General features: G+C 42.8%; 1 protein-coding gene across 2 annotated transcripts in view; it reads left to right on the top strand.

The window, feature by feature from the left end:
- The window catches only part of EXT2 (exostosin glycosyltransferase 2), a 137,678-nt gene that overhangs the window by 78,910 nt on the left and 38,027 nt on the right, over positions 1-20,741 (top strand). For both annotated transcript variants that reach the window (XM_029060301.2, XM_029060300.1), the window contains exons 9-10: positions 7,824-8,013; positions 18,077-18,243. In XM_029060301.2, the coding sequence (XP_028916134.1) occupies positions 7,824-8,013; positions 18,077-18,243 (357 nt within the window). The remainder of the gene's footprint in view (positions 1-7,823; positions 8,014-18,076; positions 18,244-20,741) is intronic.

Raw genomic sequence — 20,741 nt, 5'->3', positions numbered from 1 at the left:
TTAAGATCATCATCAAAAATACAGGGAAACCAAATACCATAGACATCTCACAAGAGTGGAGCAAGAGATAACACAGAAGCGTGGATGTGAATAGAAGAGTCCATTGCAATAGTAGAATCCTGTGAAGATGCCCTTTGGAGCTCAGTGCTTGTATTAGCCAAAGCCTAACACTTGACAGGTCAAAATGGGTGTTGAATCACCTTTAGTCCTTTAGTTTTCAAAGGGATACAACTTGACCACTAATGACTTCACTATGAACTTCTTTTGAATTCTGGGCCATTCACTTAGTCCATGTACTGTAGTATCTAGCACCTCTATATCTGAATAGGTAAATGATATTTTTTGCCACAGGACCCAAGGAGTATGGGAGCAAGGTGCTCTGTCTAAGCATACAATTCAGTAAGCCCATGTTTTAATGTCACCGATCCTCAGTATTCTCACGTGAATCAGTTACTTGTTCTGAGGAGTCAAAATGATTTCTCTCTTTCTTTGCCCTTTACACCTTCTTGGCTGTCTGTACTAGCCTGCCTATAAGGTTCTTCTCACTGCTAATTGGACATTGAGAAAATAGATCTACATTGGAATAAAATATCTTCCACCTCTCCTCTTTCCTCTTTTATTTTGGTTTAGCTATCTCATTGGACACCTAGAAATGAGGTGAATTAAAGATACAAAATATCAGTAGCTTATTCCTCTCTTCTGAAACACACTTTTCTTTTTCCCTGACAATTAGTTTCCCAAGTCAGCACGTTAGGCAAACCTGCAGTGTTATGGTGGGTTGGGACAGAGAGATTTTAAATTGTTAAACAATTAAAATTACCGGATTGCCTATTTCAAATCCCTTGGGACCAATAGTCGTAAATATCATCTTGCCATTTTGGACAGGGGACACTCACCCCTTCAAACCGTTTCTGTTCTCTTCAGCAATACTGTATGATGCTAATGCTTAGTCGACTTCAAAGCAGTTGGTCAATGTTAATTGATGTTGAGTATGGCTAGCTCTAGAGAAGAGATGAGAGGGTTAACTCCTTTTGGTTTTGCCCTTTGACCATTCCAGGATGGGAAGCATGATGAAATACTTTTTCAAAGTATTCAGTGGAAACACATCATACATAATTGGAGGAAAATAGAATAAATCAAAGCTTTTTCTTTTTTTTCTTTTTTGGTCTGGTAATTCATAATTGAAACCACATTGTGGTTTAGGATTGATATTTAAAAAAAAAACCCAAGAAAATCTCTCTCCACTGTGGTAAGACCAGGTACAGATTTTCAGTGCCAGGTATTAGAAAGACGACTTTCTGTTCAGCTACATTCTCTGCTCCTTTGTGCTGCTTTTCTCTTGTCTTTTTCATCACAGTCAAGTATTAAACCCAAAGTGGTTTGACTCAGATGCCTAATGGACTGACTGCAACAAAGTGAAAAGAGATTAAAAATTGGAATAAAAAAACTCTGATTTGGGCAGGTAAGGGGAGTTAGTTTCAGAATTACCTTGAGAATTTACTGTAATGCTTGGTTTAGCTTGTATGTGAGTTGAAGACTTTTACATCAGTCAATCATATTTACACACTGTGTATAGAGCACTGTGCTGAGCGCTTTTGGGCGAGTACAATATAACAGTTGGTAGACACATCCTCTGCCCACAAGGAACTTACAGGCTAGAGGGGAGTTAGTTACTTAATCAGTTTTAATCAGTTACTTAGCCAGTTTTAAACTAGTGACTTAATCTACTCCCCCAATCATGGGCTTTAATTTACTATTCCAAATCAGTCTAGGTGAATATTCAGTTACAGTATGCACAGCCCAGAATGTCTCCAGGGAAGACCAGTTTATCATCATCTGGGCTGTGTTTTCAATTCCATGTACTCAACTTGGTGGATCTGGGCTAGTATCATTTGGAATCACCAATGTTTGAATGAAAACAATAACCATAAAGGGGATTGTGGTAATGCAATATGCAGATTCCCTTGCCAGTGGAAACTTGCTGAGCTCAGGTTTGCCACAAACAAGACAGTGGGTTGGGTTGGAATCCACTTAAAAGGATTCTTACACATCTGACTTCAGTAATAACCTCCCATTTCCTTTCATTCTGAACACCTTGGCCTCATCCTGCCTTACTGTCTGCTGAGAATTAGGTCAGACTCAAGGGCCTCCTAGAGCCAGCAACATGAGCTAGCTGTTCGGAAGCTGGCACCGTGACCTGACAACTGGTTATAGTGGATCACTTTTATGTGATAGCAATCTATCAATCTTGGGGTTTGTATGTAGCTTCTGTAATGAATACTTACTTGAGAGAAGGGGGTTGGGAGCGAGGGGAAGGGGGCGTCGGGCTTGCCTTTTCCATAACCAAATGTCAACACTTTGTCAAAGTGATGAACGACCCCGCTCTTCGTATCTCTTCTCCCTCTTTTAGGAATTCTGTAGAGCCAGCTCTTTCCCATCATGCCCTCCAAGACCAAACTACGTGAATTGGTTTTCTCCCTGTTTGGATCTCTCCCATTACTGGGAGCTTGTGGATGATGCTTCCTGATTTCATGCCCTGCCTGCCATAATGGGGATTTAATCAGGATGGAATTGAGTTAATTGTGGTATTGTTTTCCTTTTTCCGAGGCAGAAGTCGAAGTCTTGAGTAAATTATGGAGGCTTAAATTTGCACGATTTCCTGCAGAAAGTGGGGTCAAGAGGTCTCAGACTGTAGACACTCTCTTCAGTCAGCCAGTAGGGGGTCAGCTCTTAATGGTACTTCAGAGGTGATTAAATGCTCTTTTGAAATATTCCCCTCATTGAGAGTTTTTTGGTTGGTTGTGTGCTCTCTGTCTCCCCTCCACCTTCCTCTGCAGGATGCCCTTTTTTCTTCAGCATCCATGTTAGGACCTGTATATGACTCCATAAACATTGATTTTCTCCCAACTGCCATAATCTGGTAAGAGAATGGCACAGTTGCCATTTGTAGGAGGATAGCACCAGTCAGGATCAGTGACCCATTTATTAATCAGGATCTTTTATCTCTGAGTTTCCTTTTGGGGGGAGGTGGGGGAGGCAGGGAATGTAAAAGCTACATTCGTGTCTCCACTCCTATGATAAAATGGTGCTATTGAGAAAGTAAATGCCCCAGAAAACCAAATGACCCTGGTAAGGATGATTACTGAAGAATGGTCACCAGTGTTTAACTAGGAAAGAGGTGTGCTTTTTGGAACTAAGGATAATTTGTTGTGATGAACCAAGGCTCAGTCAAAAAAAATTGTGCTTGGCACTGTCAGTCTCCCGTTATTAATATGTTAACCAAGTTCCCTGCTTAATCAAAATGATTGTCATGGAAGCGATCCTTTCAGTGATCTCCTTTCTGATTTACATGAAGGACTGACTCTTCCCAGATTTCCTCTCAGTTGTTTTTGCAAGCCTCTCCATTGGGCGTGGTGGTTTGGTGGATGATTGGGTTGAGACGTACTAAATCTAGAGATTAAGACTTTCTTTAGCCATACAAAAGGTCACTGTATTTGTTGAATGTACACAACATACCTTTCTATTTTGAATCATTGCAGCAAAGATCACATGGGAAAAGGGCTAAGATAACTAAAGCTACAGAGCCAAAAAAAAATCCTAAAAACCATCCCTCCGTGGATTATCATTTGAGTCAAAAAGTGATAAATTGGCATAGAAAATAGAGTTTAGAGTGCTCATGTTACAGATAAAACTGCCCCTGTTTATTAAGTAACCACTGTGTGGGTGCCCTCTGAGTGCAAAGCACCATAGAGTTAAAGTGTTTATGAAATTACTGCCTTTATTCTAACAGACGTGGACAGCATTACATTGCAGTTCCGATTCTGCTTTGACTCGAGGAGACACAATCTAGTGGGTGATTTTTTTTTCCCCCTCCATGTCTATCAATGGTGAAAGACTTGCATTCACCCCTTGATTTGAGGGTGTCGAACACCTCTTTGCAGGGGTCATCTGAAAGGGTCACCTTTCAGCTCCTGAAATTTGGCCATCAAGTACCGAACTCCACCCCTGAATCCAACAGAGGAATTAATCCACGCTGGCAGCTCAGGTGGCAGGGCCGGAAGGACCGTCTCTGGGCCCAGCTGGGTGCTTCCGGGAGAGAGTTTTGAAAGCTCAGGCCTGGCCTAAAAGCCAGACCGAGGTGCAGAAAAGTGAGTCTGGCTGAAGTAGAAGAAAGATGGCTTTTTCCCTTGATCCCCTTTCCATTGCATGCTTCCTCAGAAATCCTGCTTGAGGACCCGTGGCCCCAGCAATAATAAAGGACATGGAACAGTTGCATAAATGTGGCACCTTACATGCCTGCAGAAGTTTGCCTCCTCCCCAAGGAATGAAGCATGCAGGGATCTTGGGCAAGTCACTTCACTTCTCTGGGCTTCAGTTACCTCATCTGTAAAATGGGGATTAAGACTGTGAGCCCTATACTGGGCAAGGACTGTGTCCAGTCCGGTTTGCTTATATCCACTCAAGGGCTTAGTACAGTGCCTGGCACATAGTAAGCACTTAAATACCATTATCCCTCTAAATTGTGAGCTCGTTGTGGGCAGGGAATGTTACTGTTTATTGTTGTGTTGTACTTTTCCAAGTGCTTAGTGCAGTGCTGTACACACAGTAAGCGCTTAATAAATATGACTGAATGGATGTGTGAAACATCCCACCTATGAGACTCACTTCTTAGAAAACAGCTGGGTCATGGGAGAATCCCTCAAACCTCCCTAGTTTCTGAGATTCCGTTAGATCAGGAATGGCCTAACTCAGAATTATCCCACTCAAAATCCTTAGGGTTTTGAAAGCACCAGAGAATTACCTCACATCTTTGCAATATTGTCAGTGAGCTTTGGGATTCAGCTGAACAATTGCCAGTGAGGCAGAGGGGACTACTGGTGTGGGGGTGAGGGAGTAAGAGATGGAAGAGTAAATTGGTACTTTATCTCACCCTTGCCCTGTTCTGAATTGGTCAGACTTTAATTGTCAAGGATACTATCATTGACCGTTGTATGTGTGCTGAGGACTTGGATGACAGGATGCTTTGCAGAAAACCTTATGTGAAAGACCCTGTGTTTTTCAAAAAGGGAGGCTTCATGTGACCAGTTATTCAAAAAGAATTCTAGAACTATCAGAGAACTGAGTTAGTTTGTGGAAGGTGAATTAATTTTGTTTCCTAACTTCTTAGCAGTCTCTGTTACTTTGAGAAATGATAGCACTTACGTCCACCACACCTAAATACAACCGAGGTACAGGGGAAATGTCTAAAAGTTGGGACTACCTTAGTCTGATAATTCAGGTTTGGGCTCTTGAGATCATCTAGACAGCCAAAAAGAATTTTTCAAAACTGAAAAATGCCTGAATCACACCATCAGAGTTTAGACTAATCTGGGTTATTGTTGAATTCAACTTGTACTCAGGACCCTCTCATTAACAATTAGTTGTCTCCTCTAGGCTAGACTCCCTCTAAGACATTAGCTAGAACTTGTCTTATAATAGTAATAATAGTAATAATAGTGATTATAGAATTTAGGAACTTAATATGTACCAAGTGCTGGGGTAGATACAGTATGTACAGATTGGATAGAATTCCCGTCCCACATGTGGTTCACAGTTTAAGTAGGAGAGAGAACAGATATTGAACCCCCATTTTACAGATGAGGAAACTGAGGTATAGAGAAGTTAAATGAATTACCAAAGGTCATACAGCAGGCAAGTGCCTGACCTGGGATCAGAACCCAGGTCCTCTGACGGCCAGGCCCAAGCAGTTTCCACTAGGCCAGTAGCAGGAGGGTGATGACTTGAGGGCCAGGCTTTATTCTTTTAATTTGGCCTTTCATACCGGTACAATTGTAGTTTGTTGTTTTGTGCTTCTGTAGCTCATTTAAAAGCCTTGGCAGTCACTCATAAGGCTTTCAATCTCTTTCCTCCAAGCCAGGCTTCTGAGCAGACCCTGACCTTTCCAGCCCCACCTACAAAAGCCACGTACATGTCAGCATGCTCCCTTCTCTGCTTCCTCCCGGCTTTCTGTCCTTGCTCTGAACGTGGGGGCCTGGCATGAGAAAGCTGAGCATCTCAGACCCCAGAACAGGATTGGCACCCACAGCGAGAACCGAGCTGCGTGCCATATGTCTTGCCAGCCGATCTGGCTTCCTTTGCCTGGCAACTCCTTGAAATCAGAGCCCTTGAGTCTTACAAGGGGCGCCCCAGTTAAAATTCCAGTGGAATGATTTTCTGAAATCGATCTTTGCATCTTTCAAGGAAATTTTCTCCCCCTCTCTTTAATGGAGTAACTGTATTTGGAGAGTTGTTTTTTTTTTTTGTTTCTTTAAAGAACAAACCTAGTTTTGTTGGAGTTTTAATATTTTCTCCTTCTGTTAGTGACAGTATTTACAGTATTTTGTTTGCGTGCCCACTTTGTGTCAGGATTATGTATTTGGTGCATTTCATTCCATTTCCCCCCTTAAATTGTGGCATTTCCAATTGGGCTCTAGCTCATTGAGCCAGATTTGACTATAAAGGATAAAGGGCCTTCAACAGGCCTGAGCTTTAGAGAAGTTAGGATAAATGAAGTGCAAACTTCCCATAATCCGTTCTTTCTGCCCACCTCCCTCTAGAAGTCCTTGAGATTTTTACTCTTTTTTTTCCTTTAGAGTGATCTTTCCCAGCACTGAGGTATCGGGATCTTTCAGGGGGAATTTGTGGTTTAAGCAGAATTCTCCTTGAGCACCCTCATTTTCATCTCCAGACCCAATCCTGTGTGTGAGGGAAGAGGAGATTTCATTAGAAAAATTGAAAGAAATTTCATGAAATCATATCAGCTGTCATCGCTATTTTGTTTTGTAGTCCCTTAAAGGAAACAGAGAATTGGGAGATAAGAATTTAAGCAGTCAAGGAAAAATGAGCTGAATTATTTCTAGTAGTTGTGGACCAGAAAAAAACCCCAGCAACACAGAATAGATCTTTGCTCAAACATTGCACCTTCAGAAATTTTAATTCCTGAATTTCTACTTCTCTTTCATATTTAAGCAGTTACGGCTTTGAGTTCATGCCTTATCCTAATCTGTTATATGTAACTATTAGCCTTTCATATACATCCCCAAGGTGGCTAAAAATCAGTGGAAGGTAAATGATTTCAGTACTTTATTCATACATTTTAGGAGCCCCTAAAGAAATTTAAGAAAGAAACTCACAGAAGAAAAAAATTCATTCTCAGATGATTCCTGAGTGGTAGTGATGTTGTGGGAGAGATTTATGTATCATATTTTTAGATTGAAAGGGTTAGTATCACCAGTCACTTTCTACTGAAAGCTATATGGGTGGGGATTGATATTTTAACATCAGGAGGGTTGATTCTAGAATATGAAAAGCTGAAGGCCTAGGTTGTTGAGTAGTATGACTCCCCCCCAAAAAGCCAGGTCCACATCATAGCCCCCAGTAGCCATAGGCTAAATAGCCCATCTCTTTTTATCCCTGGCCCTTCATCTTTTTTGTAACCCGGACCTATCCCTTACCACTAGCAATCAACATTGTGTTCAGTGTTAGATTTTTGAGCATCTTAGGTTTTGGGCTTCTACTCCTTGTTGGTCAGTTGCAATTGAATTGCAATAACTTGCTCATCAGCAGTGGTAGGGTTTTTTCCACAGATGTTCCTCTTTCAACACTGTGCCTCATCAAAGAGGTTTGTCCTCTAGGATATGAGTGGGAGAAAAGGGGACATGGGCATTGGGGGTGGGCAGGGAGCCCCTCTCTCTCGAAGATTTGATGGGGAGGAAGAGGTTGAAGGAAATTAAACCTGTTGTTGTCAGAATTGTCTTGACTCGTTATTATTTGTTCTTCTACAGAAATGGAGCAGTGTGAGCAACCCCCTGTTCCTCCCACTAATTCCTCCACAGTCCCAGGGCTTCACAGCAATCGTCCTAACCTATGACCGGGTGGAGAGCCTTTTTAGGGTCATCACCGAGGTTTCAAAGGTGCCCAGCCTCTCCAAGCTGCTCGTCGTTTGGAACAACCAGAACAAAAACCCTCCAGAAGGTAAGAATGAGAAAAGGAAGCTGAGGCTGTGATGAACAGGCTGGGCTTGCAGTTAAGCTTGATTCAGACTGGGGGCTAGCTGAAGAATTGTAGGTACCCCTTTACTGTCCCCGTAATGTAACTTATTCATTCAATCGTATTTATTGAGCGCTTCCTGTGTGCGGAGCACTGTACTAAGCACTTGGAATGCTTAGTTCTATCTTAGTTCTGTCAGTTCAGCAACAGATAGAGACAATCCCTGCCCAACAACGGGCTTACAGTCTAAAAGACGAGCTCATTATTGCAATTTAAGTTACATAAGTAGAGGTGTCATAAGATTGCACACAAAATGGTTCTTTGTGGAGGTTTGTAGGATGTATGTGGATGCCAAGCATGCAGAGGGGGAACCTGTGACCCTCTTCATTGCTACAGAGCCTCTGTACCCCTCCATGGCCCTCCATATACAGGCGCTGATTCTAAACTATGGGACCCATCGACAGGAGCCAAGCCTGAGGGAGTGTCCTTATTTAAAAATGAAAAGGAGAAGCAGCTTGGCCTAGTGTAAAGAGCGTGGACCTGCGTTCTTTAATTATAATGAGTAATTATGGTTTTTGTAATTAATTGTATTTGGTAAGTGCTTATTATTTGCTAGGCACTGTACTAAGTGCTGGGGTGGATACAAGCAAATCAGGTTGGACACAATTCCTGTCCCATGTGGGGCTTACAGTCTCAATCCCCATTTTATAGATGAGGTAACTGAGGCACAGAGAAGTGAAGGGACAGACAAGGTGGAGACAGGATTAGAACCCAATAACCGTCTGAATCCCAGGCCCATGCTCTGTCCACTATGCCGTGCTCTTTCAGTTCTATTTCCAGCTCCACCACTTGTCTCCTTGGGCAAGTCACATAACTGCTCAGTGCTTCAGTTACCTCATCTGTATAATGGAGATTCAGACTGCGAGCCCCATGTGGGTTATGGACTGTGTCAAATATGATTATCTTGTATCTACCCCAGCACTTCGTACAGTTCCTTGGCACATAGTAAGCACTTAACAAATACCATAAAATAACAAGAAAAATGGGATGAATAGCCACCTAAGTTCCAACTTAGTTCAGATATGCTAATACTGTACACCCAAGTGAGCTGACTACATTCGTGTCCTCGGTGGTGGTATATCGTTCCCCATGAAGGCCTCATCAAAGTCCCATTGTTCACTGAACCAGAGGAAACAAATATCCACCTTGGGCAAAGACCTTGAACCACCTGGAAATCCCCAGCCCTCTGGAGTCTAGCCACTTGGAGATGGAACCCTGTACTCCAGCTAAGGTCTGCCCAAGAGAAGCAGGATGACCTAGTGGAGTTACGAGGACCTGGGTTCTAATTTTGGCTGCCACTTGCCTGCTGTGTGACCTGAATCTAATCATTTAACTTTCCTGTGCCTTCGTTTCTTCAGCTGTAAAATGGAGATTAAAAACCTGCTCTCCCTCCCCCTTAGACTTCTGAGCCTCACATGGGATAGGGACTGTGTCCAACCGGATTCTCTTGTATCCAGCCCAGTGCTTAGAACAGTGCTTGACACATGGTAAAACACTTAACAGATACCACAATTATTACTGTATATACCACAATGCTTAGTACAGTGTTACACGATGATAAACACTGAAGCACGTACCATATACCACAACTAATATTATTACTACTGATTTGTAAGCGACCCCGGGTTGAACCAGCAGCAGCTTTCGGGTCATTAATAATAATGTTAGTATTTATTAAGCACTTACTATGTGCAGAGCACTGTTCTAAGCACTGGGGTACATACAGGGTAATCAGGTTGTCCCACATGAGGCTCACAGTTAATCCCCATTTTACAGATGAGGTAACTGAGGCACAGAGAAGTTAACTGACTTGCCCACACTCACACAGCTGACAAGTGGCAGAGCAGGGAGTCGAACCCATGACCTCTGACTCCAAAGCCCAGGCTCTTTCCACTGAGCCACGCTGATTGAACCAGCAGTGGCTTAGGTGTCACTTCCACAGTTGGTTGATGGGCATATATATTGGCTCCAGTGGGCTCTGGGAGCCAAGCTGTCAGCAGTCCAGAGGCCACCACTCATATCCGACAGAGTCCGTCAGGAGTGAATCTTGGGCTCACTTTGGTTCAGCGGCATCCCTGGACCCTTACTCAAAACCCCTACAGTAACAGGGCTGAAAGGACGTCAGAAAAGTAGCCAGTCCTCTCCCTCCTGGATTCCTCTTGGTGCTGGCCTGACACAGGCCTGGCCCTGCAGAACTGTAATAATAATAATAATAATGATGGTATTGGTATTTGTTAAGCGCTTACTATGTGCAGGACACTGTTCTAAGCGCTGGGGTGGTTACAGGGTAATCAGGCTGTCCCACGTGAGGCTCGCAGTTAATCCCCATTTTACAGGTGAGGTAACTGAGGCACAGAGAAGTTAAGTGACTTGCCCACAGTCACACAGCTGCCAAGTGGCAGAGCTGGGATTCGAGCCCATGATCTCCGACTCCTGTAGTTTCCGTGTGTCCACTTAAACCAGGGCCCATTGAATACACTGTAGTTGGAGGTTAGTGGCAGCTTAGGAAACACCCGGCAGATCAGAGCAGCTATCAGGAATTCAGACTGTAGGTATCCCAGATGATTATTTACACAAAAAGCCAGTTTAAAGCGCATTCGTTTTCTAGGGTATTCTGTTTCCTTATCTATACTCCAATTTCGTCCGGGCCTTCCGAAAGGGCCAGTGGAATCTCCGACTGAGAAGGTCAGGAGGGCATGCACCCCTTGGGCTCCTCAGGTACCTCGGCTCTGAAATTAGTACTCCCTGTAGCCTACCACTGGCCTTCCTTTAATGACTTTGTTCCCTGCCGCCTCTCTCCTTCCCGTTTGTTTATTTTTAACACTTTGAGCACCCCTCTAATCTCCTGCCTAGCTGCCAGGGGAGGGCCCACTTGATTAATTGGATTTGTTTTTAATTCGGACTCAGAGAGTACGTTCCACCTGCATTTAGTTTCTCGTTCGGTCTGTCTAATACTGATTCTAATCCTGGAGACTTCAAAGCTTCTGCCATTTACAGCCTATTAAAGCCAGGAAGTTTCTGATGGATTAGAGCAAAGAATGAGTTTGATGTTTGTAATGTGCACCACTGTCACCGATAAGGTCTAGTTTATTGCCCTACGGTAGTATCTGCACTTTTATGGCTCTCCTCTTTTAATTGATTATAGTAAAGCTGGCTCGGCCAACCCCTTGAAGCCACCAATGGCGGATTTCTGGTCCGAGCTGGGAGAGAAGCATAGTTTTGAGCGTATGAGGTAATCCATCTAGTTTTCCTGCTCTGAGAAGATTCCTTACTTCCTGATGGAAATCTTTTTAAAAGTTCAGTTTAATAAGGTCTCACTGCCCCGAGAGAGGTTATTATTTCTCTTAGGATCTTGGAGAGCGGATTGATTCAATGGGACATCTGCCATTTTCTGAAGGGATCTGTTCTGTGAAATTCCTCAGCACTGGAGAACAGCTGCAGTTTTTATTATCAGTATTATCATTATTATTATGGTATTTGTTAAGTGCTGAATGTGTGTCAAACACTATTCTAAGCGCTGGAAGAGATGTAAGTTCATCAGGTTGGATACAGTCTTTGTCCCACATAGGGCTCACGGTGTAAGTAGGAGGGAGAACAGATATTGGATCTCTGTTTTACAGTTGAAGAAACTGAGGCACAGAGAAGTTAATTGACTTGCCCAAGGTCACTTTTTTAGCAAGTGATTCTTAAAGTAGTTTTTTCCTTCTCCATTCATCAATATATAATTTGCCTGATTTCCCCTTTGGTGGTTTTCTTTAACCATTATACAGTGATGAGAACTATGCATAAGGGATCATGGCATGTAAGTGACTGAGCATGCTGGAATCCCAGGTAATCCTATGACTCTTGTTATCCACCAGATTAACCCTAACACATCCACACACTCTTCTCAGGCACACACACCCATCCTAGAAATAATTTTAAAACATTTTTTCACTTTGACTGGGTTCTTCTGTCCTTGTGGTGAGTCTTCAGGTTAGTAGCAGATACATGCAGAACTGGAAATAACTTCTCTCTTGGTCCTCCCCCAATCTCGGCATCCCTCCCCCAGTCTCGGCATCCACACATGGAACTGAAGATTAATTGTGATTTACTAATTTGGTCTTTTTACTTCTGGCAAGCATCAGGGGAGATGGTGGAACCTTTTGTTTTCCCTGTTTCTTTACATATTTGTGTCCGTAGCAGAGCTCTAGGAATCAGCAGAATTGTCTGCTTGATGTAGAGTTATATATCTTATCAAGGCTTTTTCCCCAGATATTTTTCTGTAATGAAATGCAGAGATAGCTTTTAATTGTAAGAATGTGTGGATTTGATTTTATTAATTTTTATATTTGAGGGGGCAAATGTTCTTCATGCAGCGAGGCCTGAATTTTGACACATTTAAAAACGGATCTTTTTTTTTTTTTTCCCTAACCCAACAGCAGCTTTTAGACCCACGGTGTGGGCTCTGGAGATGTGGTTGTTTTGCCGGAACATAAGCCATGTTTAATCTTCAGTAGGGTGTTTGTTCAGTTGGTAAATGAGGCTGTCAACCCTCACCCTTGTGCCAGAAAATGCATCTGATTTTTCATGTACAGCATTAGTAATAAAAAAAATTGAGTCCAAGGCTTTGAAATATTAGAGGCAAAAGTGATGTTTTTCACTTTCTCTACATTTACTAAAATAAATATTGTGGTTAACGTGTCTGCTGCCGGGAGTATTGGTGTAGGCAGAAATGTTTGCTTTCTATTTTTTTTCTTTTTGCTCTCCCTACTCGACCAAATACTTTCTTCTTTCACTTACATTTATGTCTAAACTGCTGGGTTTGAAGTTTAAGTAAATAGGATAGGCAGTAGAAATTTCCACCAGACTTTCATCACGTTGGCTTTGAGTTATGTCAGAAAAAATGCAAGATTACTCCTCCCCATTATCACTTCTCATTCCCAAACCCGATCACTACAGTGAGTGTTTGCTTGGGACTCCGGCCCTAGACCGGAGGAAACTGTCACGAAGCACATTTCAGATATGTTCTAATCAGGTCCTGTGTTAGAGTTGTTTTAAAGGGTGAGGTTGGAAAGGCCTCAGAAGTTCCAGGTTTTCAGTCCAGGTTATGGCTACTGGAGGCTGGGAGGAGTCGAAACCAGTAGGGACTCCAGGGAAAGTGGAATTACTTTTGGTTTTGGGGGAAGAAAGGAGCCACATCCTGGCATCAGCTCAGGTGTTAAATGCTGCTGTCTCCGGCTTGGCATTCCAACCATGCTTTAAGCAGCTTGGTCCCTACTAAAAGGGTCTGTGATTGGCAATGGGGTGAGTAGCTAAGATTGTGTCTTGGGCCTGAGGTTTTGCTTGTGTCGAAGCTTGGGGTGATGGACCTAGGGTCACCATCAGTCAACTTGAACACTTTTTAGCAACTTAGCCAAGTTGGAGAAAAAATTCGTTAGGTCACACATCTCTGTTGGCATTTGACATGGAGAAAACAGTTCATCAGTGTACTTAGTCTTTTTTTTTTTTTTTGGACGGACACAACCAGTTCTTTTTCCCTTTCAACTGAAGCTAACAGCTGAGAGTGTGTGAAGTTATCGAGTCATCCTGCCCCGCTGTTTATTTTTCATAAAGTCAGCAGTGTGTTTGAGAAACCATATTTTCTGGATTACTCTTGGCAGATGGAGGATGACATTTCTATTTCGTTTGCTGCTACTTCACAAAAAGATGTGAGATATACAAGGGCGAAAATGGGGAAATGGGGAGAAGAGGAAGAGATAGAGGGAATTAATTCAGAGTGTAGGATTAAAAAGTACAAACCCAGTTGCTGAAAGTCCAACTTTGACACTGATTCACTTTCTGGTATGTGGGTACCATATAGCTCTTCTCTAAGTAGGATGGTCAACTTCTGGGGCAGCAGAGAATTTCTCTGAAAGCCTGGAAGTGCTTCCCATATTTTTTCATTTGATTGTGGGAAATGTTTCTTCATCAGTGTCTTCATGGCCCAGCTGACGAGGCCTGGGTTAGCCTCGCCTGTTCAGCTAGAGGCTGAAATCCAAATTCATTTTATAAAAACACCATCTGGAGAGATCTGCACTAGCTTTTTATTATGCTCCAGACTTATGCTTCCCCTTCACTCTTGGTGCGCTACTCGATGCCCCCAACCTCAAAGACACATAATCGTGGGTCTCTAGGTTAGACAGAAGCCCAATGCAGCCTTATGGCTCTCTCATCGTTAGGGTGCAGGGGTCCTTAATTGGGTGGTCTGATTAGTTTCTCTTGTATGTCTGGCCTTCCCCCTTTAGATTGTGAGTCCCTTTTGGTGTAGGGGGAGTATCTTAACATCCATTGTTCTTCTCAGCACATAATGGAGAAGATATGTGGCCTAATAGAGCACATGCTGGAAATCTGGGGGCCTAGGTTCTAGTCCTTGCTCTGCCACTTGGCCACTGTGAGACCTTGGGCAAGTCATTTCACTTTTGTACCTCTCTTTCCACATATATAAAATGGAAATACCTGTTCTCCCTCTTCCATAGACTCTGAGTCCTACATGGGACAGGGACTGTGTCCCACCCGATAATCTTGTCTCTAACTGAGTGCTTAGGACAAGTGCTAAACACTCAACAAATACCATTATTATTATTAGCCCATTATAAGCACCTAATAAATGATTGAGAATGATAACATCATTAGCAGCAGCAGCATTACATAATCTGCTGGTTTGAGAAACTTTGATTTCAACACCATTAATTCATATCTGCCAATGCACCCAATTCTCTTGTAAGGCAAGGGTTGCGGCCATGCAAGACCCCACGTGGAAGAAATCACTCCCAGTAGTTGTCGCAGTGTCTGACTCTGCGCACATGTACAAAAGCATCCCATAGTATCAGAAGAAACTGTAGGCATGTGAGGAGGTGTATACTGAGAGGACTCCTGGGCAAGTTTTCCTTCATGCGGGGTTTTGCAAGAGCTCGATTCTCATGCTAGAGAAAAACTGTATTGGCTGAAAGTGAAGGGCAAACAGGCATGAATTATTGGGCCAACTTGCAGTCCATCAATCAATCAATCAGTCATTAGTACTTATTGAGCACTTGTAGGCCAAGGACTGTACTTAAGTGCTTGGGAGGGTACAGTACAGTAGAGTTGGCAGATAAAATCCCTGACCTCCAGTAGCTAACATTCTAGTGGAAGAAGCAGACATTAAAATAAATTACAAGCCGGGGAAATGGGAGAGTATAAGGATATGTGCATAAGTGGTGTGGTGCTGAGGGTGGGTGAATATCAAAGTGCTTAAGGGGTACAGACCCAAATGCATAGGCAATGCAGAAAGGATGGCGAGAGGGTGGACACGTGAGAGGTTAGTCAGAAAGGATTCTTGGAAGAGATATAGTTTTAGTACGGCTTTGAAGATGGGGTGAGTGGTGGACTGTTAGATATGAAGGGGGTGGAAGCTCCAGGGAGGAGGGAAGATGTCTCTATCTGTTGCCGACTTGTTCATCCCAAGCGCTTAGTACAGTGCTCTGCACATAGTAAGCGCTCAATAAATACTAATGAATGAATGAATGAATGAATATGAGCAGGGGGTTGACGGCAAGAGAGCTGAGCTTGAGGTTCAGTAAGTAGGTTGATGTTAGAAGAGCGAAGTGTTCGGGCTGGGTTGAGCGAGGTGAAAGCGTATGTCTTGGAAGGACTAAGAGTACTTTAACTTCATCAAGTAGAGGAAGTGCTGTTGCATGGGGGAATGAAGAAATCCTCCAAATTGCATTCTCGTTAAGTGGTAACGTCTTTCACCTGAAAGGAAGAGAAGGAGAAACTGCGAATCCAGCTTGGGCCTCTGACTCCTTGTAGTGTTGATCATAAGCTTCCAGACCACCAAGACGAAAACCATTTGGCCAAAGCTGTTTTCTTACTCCCTAGACCAATCTCAAAGCAGGAAATTGCAACGATTACTTTTGCAATAAATTCCACGATATATTCCATCTTTTTTTTTAAGGCCCCACACTCCATCTACTTCAGCCTCCTCCTTCCCACCCAAATCCACTGCTATAAATTGAAGACTAGTCAGGGTAGTTAGGACAGATTTGTTCTTTTTTCAGGGGACTCGTCTTCTATGTTACATTGGGATGTCTGGGCATAACCAAAGGGAAAACCTGCCTGCGGTTTGACCATAGTATGCATACTATATGCAAAACTTTAAAAAAAAAAAAACAGCTGGCAGAGGAAAATATGTGTACTTAACAAAAGTAGCCAGACCCAAACTTGGATTTTATGTTGGAAACAGAAGAGCAGACTCTTTGTTGTCCTGGAGTCCCAGTGGTCCCGTGGGACTGTCATGGTGCCGCCTGCTTTATTGATTAATATGTGTACTTATTGTGGTGTTAACGGTTTGGTGGTTGGTAAGGACAGGGATTCTGCTTTTATTTGGAAGTGGCAATGGGAGGCAGAAGCCAGGAGGGATAGCTCTGGGGAGATTACTAAATTTTCACAGCATTGTACCAGGTCATTGTCAACATAGTAATTATCTCATGCTTGCAGAACTCTTTGAAGATGTAAGCTGGCACAAAAGTTCAACTATTGTTATTACTAATATAATTAAAATAGCCCTCAGGTTCCAGCCCCATTTCCAGCTTGGGTTTTCAATCTTTTGTTCAACACCTTCCCCAAAGATGCTCCTTTTCAGATTGAAATTTTTCTCAGCTCTGCCACTGATTTTTATGAATTGTGGCCATATCACTTGAACCCTGAAGTTTAGATTACCCATGTGCAAAACACTGCAGTGGTACCTGCTGGATGTGTCCAGGGTATTGTGGGAATGAATAATGACGGCTTTCATCTGTGCTCTTCTGAGGTGAAAAGTGCTATTCTTGCATGTATTTTGCAAAGAAAATCTGTGCTGAACAACTTTAGTTGTTTTAGAGCTGAATTGGGAGTGATTTGTGGAGTAGGACAGGAGGAGGAGGCAAAGATTATTAATTCGAGGAAGCTTGTTTAGCACTTGCTGAATTGAAACTGAAATCTTGAGATTTACTTCTAGGTGAAACATTAGAGATTGAACTCTGAATTTAAAGTGGGGAAAAGAAAGTTATGAACAGTTAAAATTGTGTAGTACTGGTAGATTATTTCTTCTGAGGTGACTAGACTCAGCATAGTAGAAAGGACACATCTCCAGCAATGTGGAATCTCACTTCTCCAAAGAGCTGTAAGACAAAAGGTCTGCCAGGAAAGGGTAAATGCAGTTGCTGGAGAGTATTTTGCAGGGATAATAGTGATCTGAGACAAAGAGTAATGGGCTGAGGATGGGTGGATGTCTGAAAACTCAGTTTCTGTTGGCTGTGCTTCCACTGGCTTTTGGAGTGACCTTGAACAAATTATTTCACTTCTTTGTCTTCAGTCCGTTAAATGGGGGTAATCCCTGTGTATCAGATGTGGTAAAATAGTATTGTGAAATATTCCAGTACAGCAGCTGGGAGCTCTAGAAGAGCAGAACAAAGATATAATAGAAACTTTTAGTGTTGAAAAAATACTCAATTAAGTCCCTTCCATATGGACTCAAGTTGTAAAGAGGGATGCTTTATGAGCCTACTGTCTCAATCAGTAAAAGTTGTTTGGTTTTCTCTCTCATTTATTCATTCATTCATTCAGTCGTATTTGTTGAGCACTTACTATGTGCAGAGCACTGTACTAAGTACTTGGGAGAGTAAAAAACAACAATAAACAGACACATTCCCTGCCCACAATGAGCTTACAGTCTAGAAGGGGAGACAGACATTAATATAAATAAATTACAGTTATGTACATAAATGCCGTGTGGCTGGGAGGGGGAAGAACAAAAGAAGCAAGTCAGGGTGACACGGAAGGGAATGGGAGAAGAGGAAATGTAGGGGGATAGAGGGGCCCTCTCATTTTTAAAGACTTACCTTTTCCCCTTTCCCCCTCCTCCCCTCCACCCCTCATTCCCTGGGGACTCCACCTTTCACAAGCAGAATATTGAATGTCCACTGTTCCTTCTTGGCTTTTCTCCTTACAGACTCTCTCTGGCCCAAGATCCGGGTTCCCTTGAAAGTAGTGAGGACCACCGAAAACAAGCTGAGTAACCGTTTTTTCCCATACAATGAGATTGAAACAGAGGCAGTCCTGGCGATTGACGATGATATCATCATGCTGACTTCGGATGAGCTGCAGTTTGGCTATGAGGTAAGAGGACTTGTAATAATTTTTAAAAGTTCAGCGCATAGTAGGCTGTTTTGCATAAGATATAAGCAGCTACTTACATGGATGTATGGATTCATTCATATAGGTATTTCGTGGATATTTTTTAAGGTTGTGCCTTTGAATAAAAAGCTCGGAGCTTGAGCACAGTACATCTATTCATTAGACTATTTAAATCAGTGAACAGTGGCAAAAATAATCAAGACAAAAGTGTCCTATCTCTTGGCATTTCTTCATCTAAGTAAACCAGTGTAAAAGTCTGGATATGATCCCTGGCCTGAAAAATTAAATAAACAGAGATCCCAGGAGTGAGGAATTGCATTGATCTATTAATGCTTGACTTGACTGAATTGTACACTCACACACACCTCCGGTGAGGCAGTATAGTCAACTGCAATTTGGGTACTCCCACTCAGAGTAGAATTCAGGGAAATAATATGCTATTTTGCCTCTAGGATACCACTTTGGCTATGGTGCAGGCTGGTATAGACTATTATTTGGATCTCATAATGCTAATAATGATGATGATGATGATGATGGAACTGATTGAGCGTTAGGTGCTGGAGTAGATACACGATAATCAGACAACTCACTGTCTTAAGGGGAGGGAGAATAAGTATTCCATCCTCTTGTACAGATGATAAAACCAAGGCACAGAGAAGTTAAGTGACCTGCCCAAGGTTGCATAGCAGACTAATGGCAGAGCTGGAACTAAAATCCAGATCTCCTGTTTCCTAGTCCTGGGATTTTTCCAGCAAGCCATTCTGACTCTATTTCAGAGAATTCTAACTGTGCTGTAAATCAGTCTGGAAGACCAGGTTCATACTGCATCTCAATCAATCACTGCTATCTATTGTGTGCTTACTGTCCAGAACACTGTAGTAAGCGCTTAGGAGACTACAGTACGGCAGAGTTGGTAGACTCCTTCCCTGCCCATAAGGAGTTTACGGTCTAGAGGGGGAGATAGACATTAATAAAACGAATAAATTATGGATAGGTACATAAGGGCTATGTGGCTGAGGGTAGGATGTATAACACACCCAAAGGGTACAGATCCAAGTGCAAAGAAGATGCAGATCCAAGAGGGAGTCGGGGAAAAGAGGTCCTAATCTGGGAAGCCCTCCTGGAGGAGTTGACCCCAGAGTTTGGGTGAAAAACATAAGTAATGCTATTCAGAGTCTGTCAAAGGCCCAACCAACCTGGTATTGTGTCCCCATCGGTGGCCAGTAGTGATTTATCTGGACTTGCTTGTAAACACCACCCAAACAAAATTATTCTTTGCCAGAGTTATTTAAATAGTGAGCAAAGAGCAGTACCAAAGAGCATTCCAGGGGAGGGAACTATTCCGCACCTACCTGCAGGCAGTTTCAATGGCTAAAATCAGCCAGCAGGTCTGAACAATCCCAGCCGAACATAAATGTGTTGACACCTGATGATAATTCCTTGAGTTGAAATTGATTACATTCCTCAGCCCATCAGATTGATATTGCTTTGATACCTGTCTTCGTGTGCTTTCTTTATTTAGATCACTGGCAGGTCTATCAGGGGAGGGATTTAACCAGGACCATTTCTCCCCTTCTATTGCTGGGGATGGCCTGCTGCCCAACGTGGAGCTCTTTCTCTCTGGATCCTTCCCCTCCTGACCCAGGAGAAAGGAAGAGTCGGTGGAGCTGATCTAACTCAATGTTCGGCTTCACATGCAGGTGCACATGATATTTCTTCTGCCACTGTGGTGTCTTTTATCCAAACCTTGGGCAAGTCACTTAATTTCTCTGTGCCTCAGTTACCTCATCTGTAAAATGGGAATGAAGACTGTTAGTCCTATGTGGACAGGGACTGTGTCTGGCCCAGTTATCTTGTATCTACCCCAGAACATAGTCCAGTGCCTGGCACATGGTGAACACTTTTGGACTGGGATTCACCTGTAATAATGATTAGGGATATAGCCTTGGGATCCTCTTTGGTTAGGGACACTCCTCCTTTCATCCTATACTTTCCCCCATCACATCATGGAATTCTCTATGGCTTGAGCGTTTAGCATCGAGACCTTTCTCCAATAATATTTCTTGAATTCCCTCAAGTGAATCCCAGCATCTCTAAAACCTCAGAGTGTACATAAATAGTTCTTTATTCTCTCTGGATACTCATTCATTCATTCATTCAATAGTATTTATTGAGCGCTTACTATGCGCAGAGCACTGTACTAAGCGCTTGGAATGTATAAATCGGCAACAGATAGAGACAGTCCCTGCCCATTGACGGGCTTACAGTCTAAATGGGGGAGACAGACAGACAAAAACAGTAGCAATAAATAGAATCAAGGGGATGAACATTTCATTAAAGCAATAGCAATAAATAGAATCAAGGTGATGTACATCTCATTAACAAAATAAATAGGGTAATGAAAATATATACAATTGAGAGAACCTGCACAGTGCTGAGGGGAGGGGAAGGGAGATGGGGAGGAGCAGAGGGAAAGGTGG

Source organism: Ornithorhynchus anatinus, chromosome 3, assembly GCF_004115215.2.
Source record: "Ornithorhynchus anatinus isolate Pmale09 chromosome 3, mOrnAna1.pri.v4, whole genome shotgun sequence".
NCBI lineage: Eukaryota > Metazoa > Chordata > Mammalia > Monotremata > Ornithorhynchidae > Ornithorhynchus > Ornithorhynchus anatinus.
The sequence above is the reverse complement of the archived record's forward strand: the minus strand, read 5'-3'. Positions and strand labels throughout refer to the sequence as shown.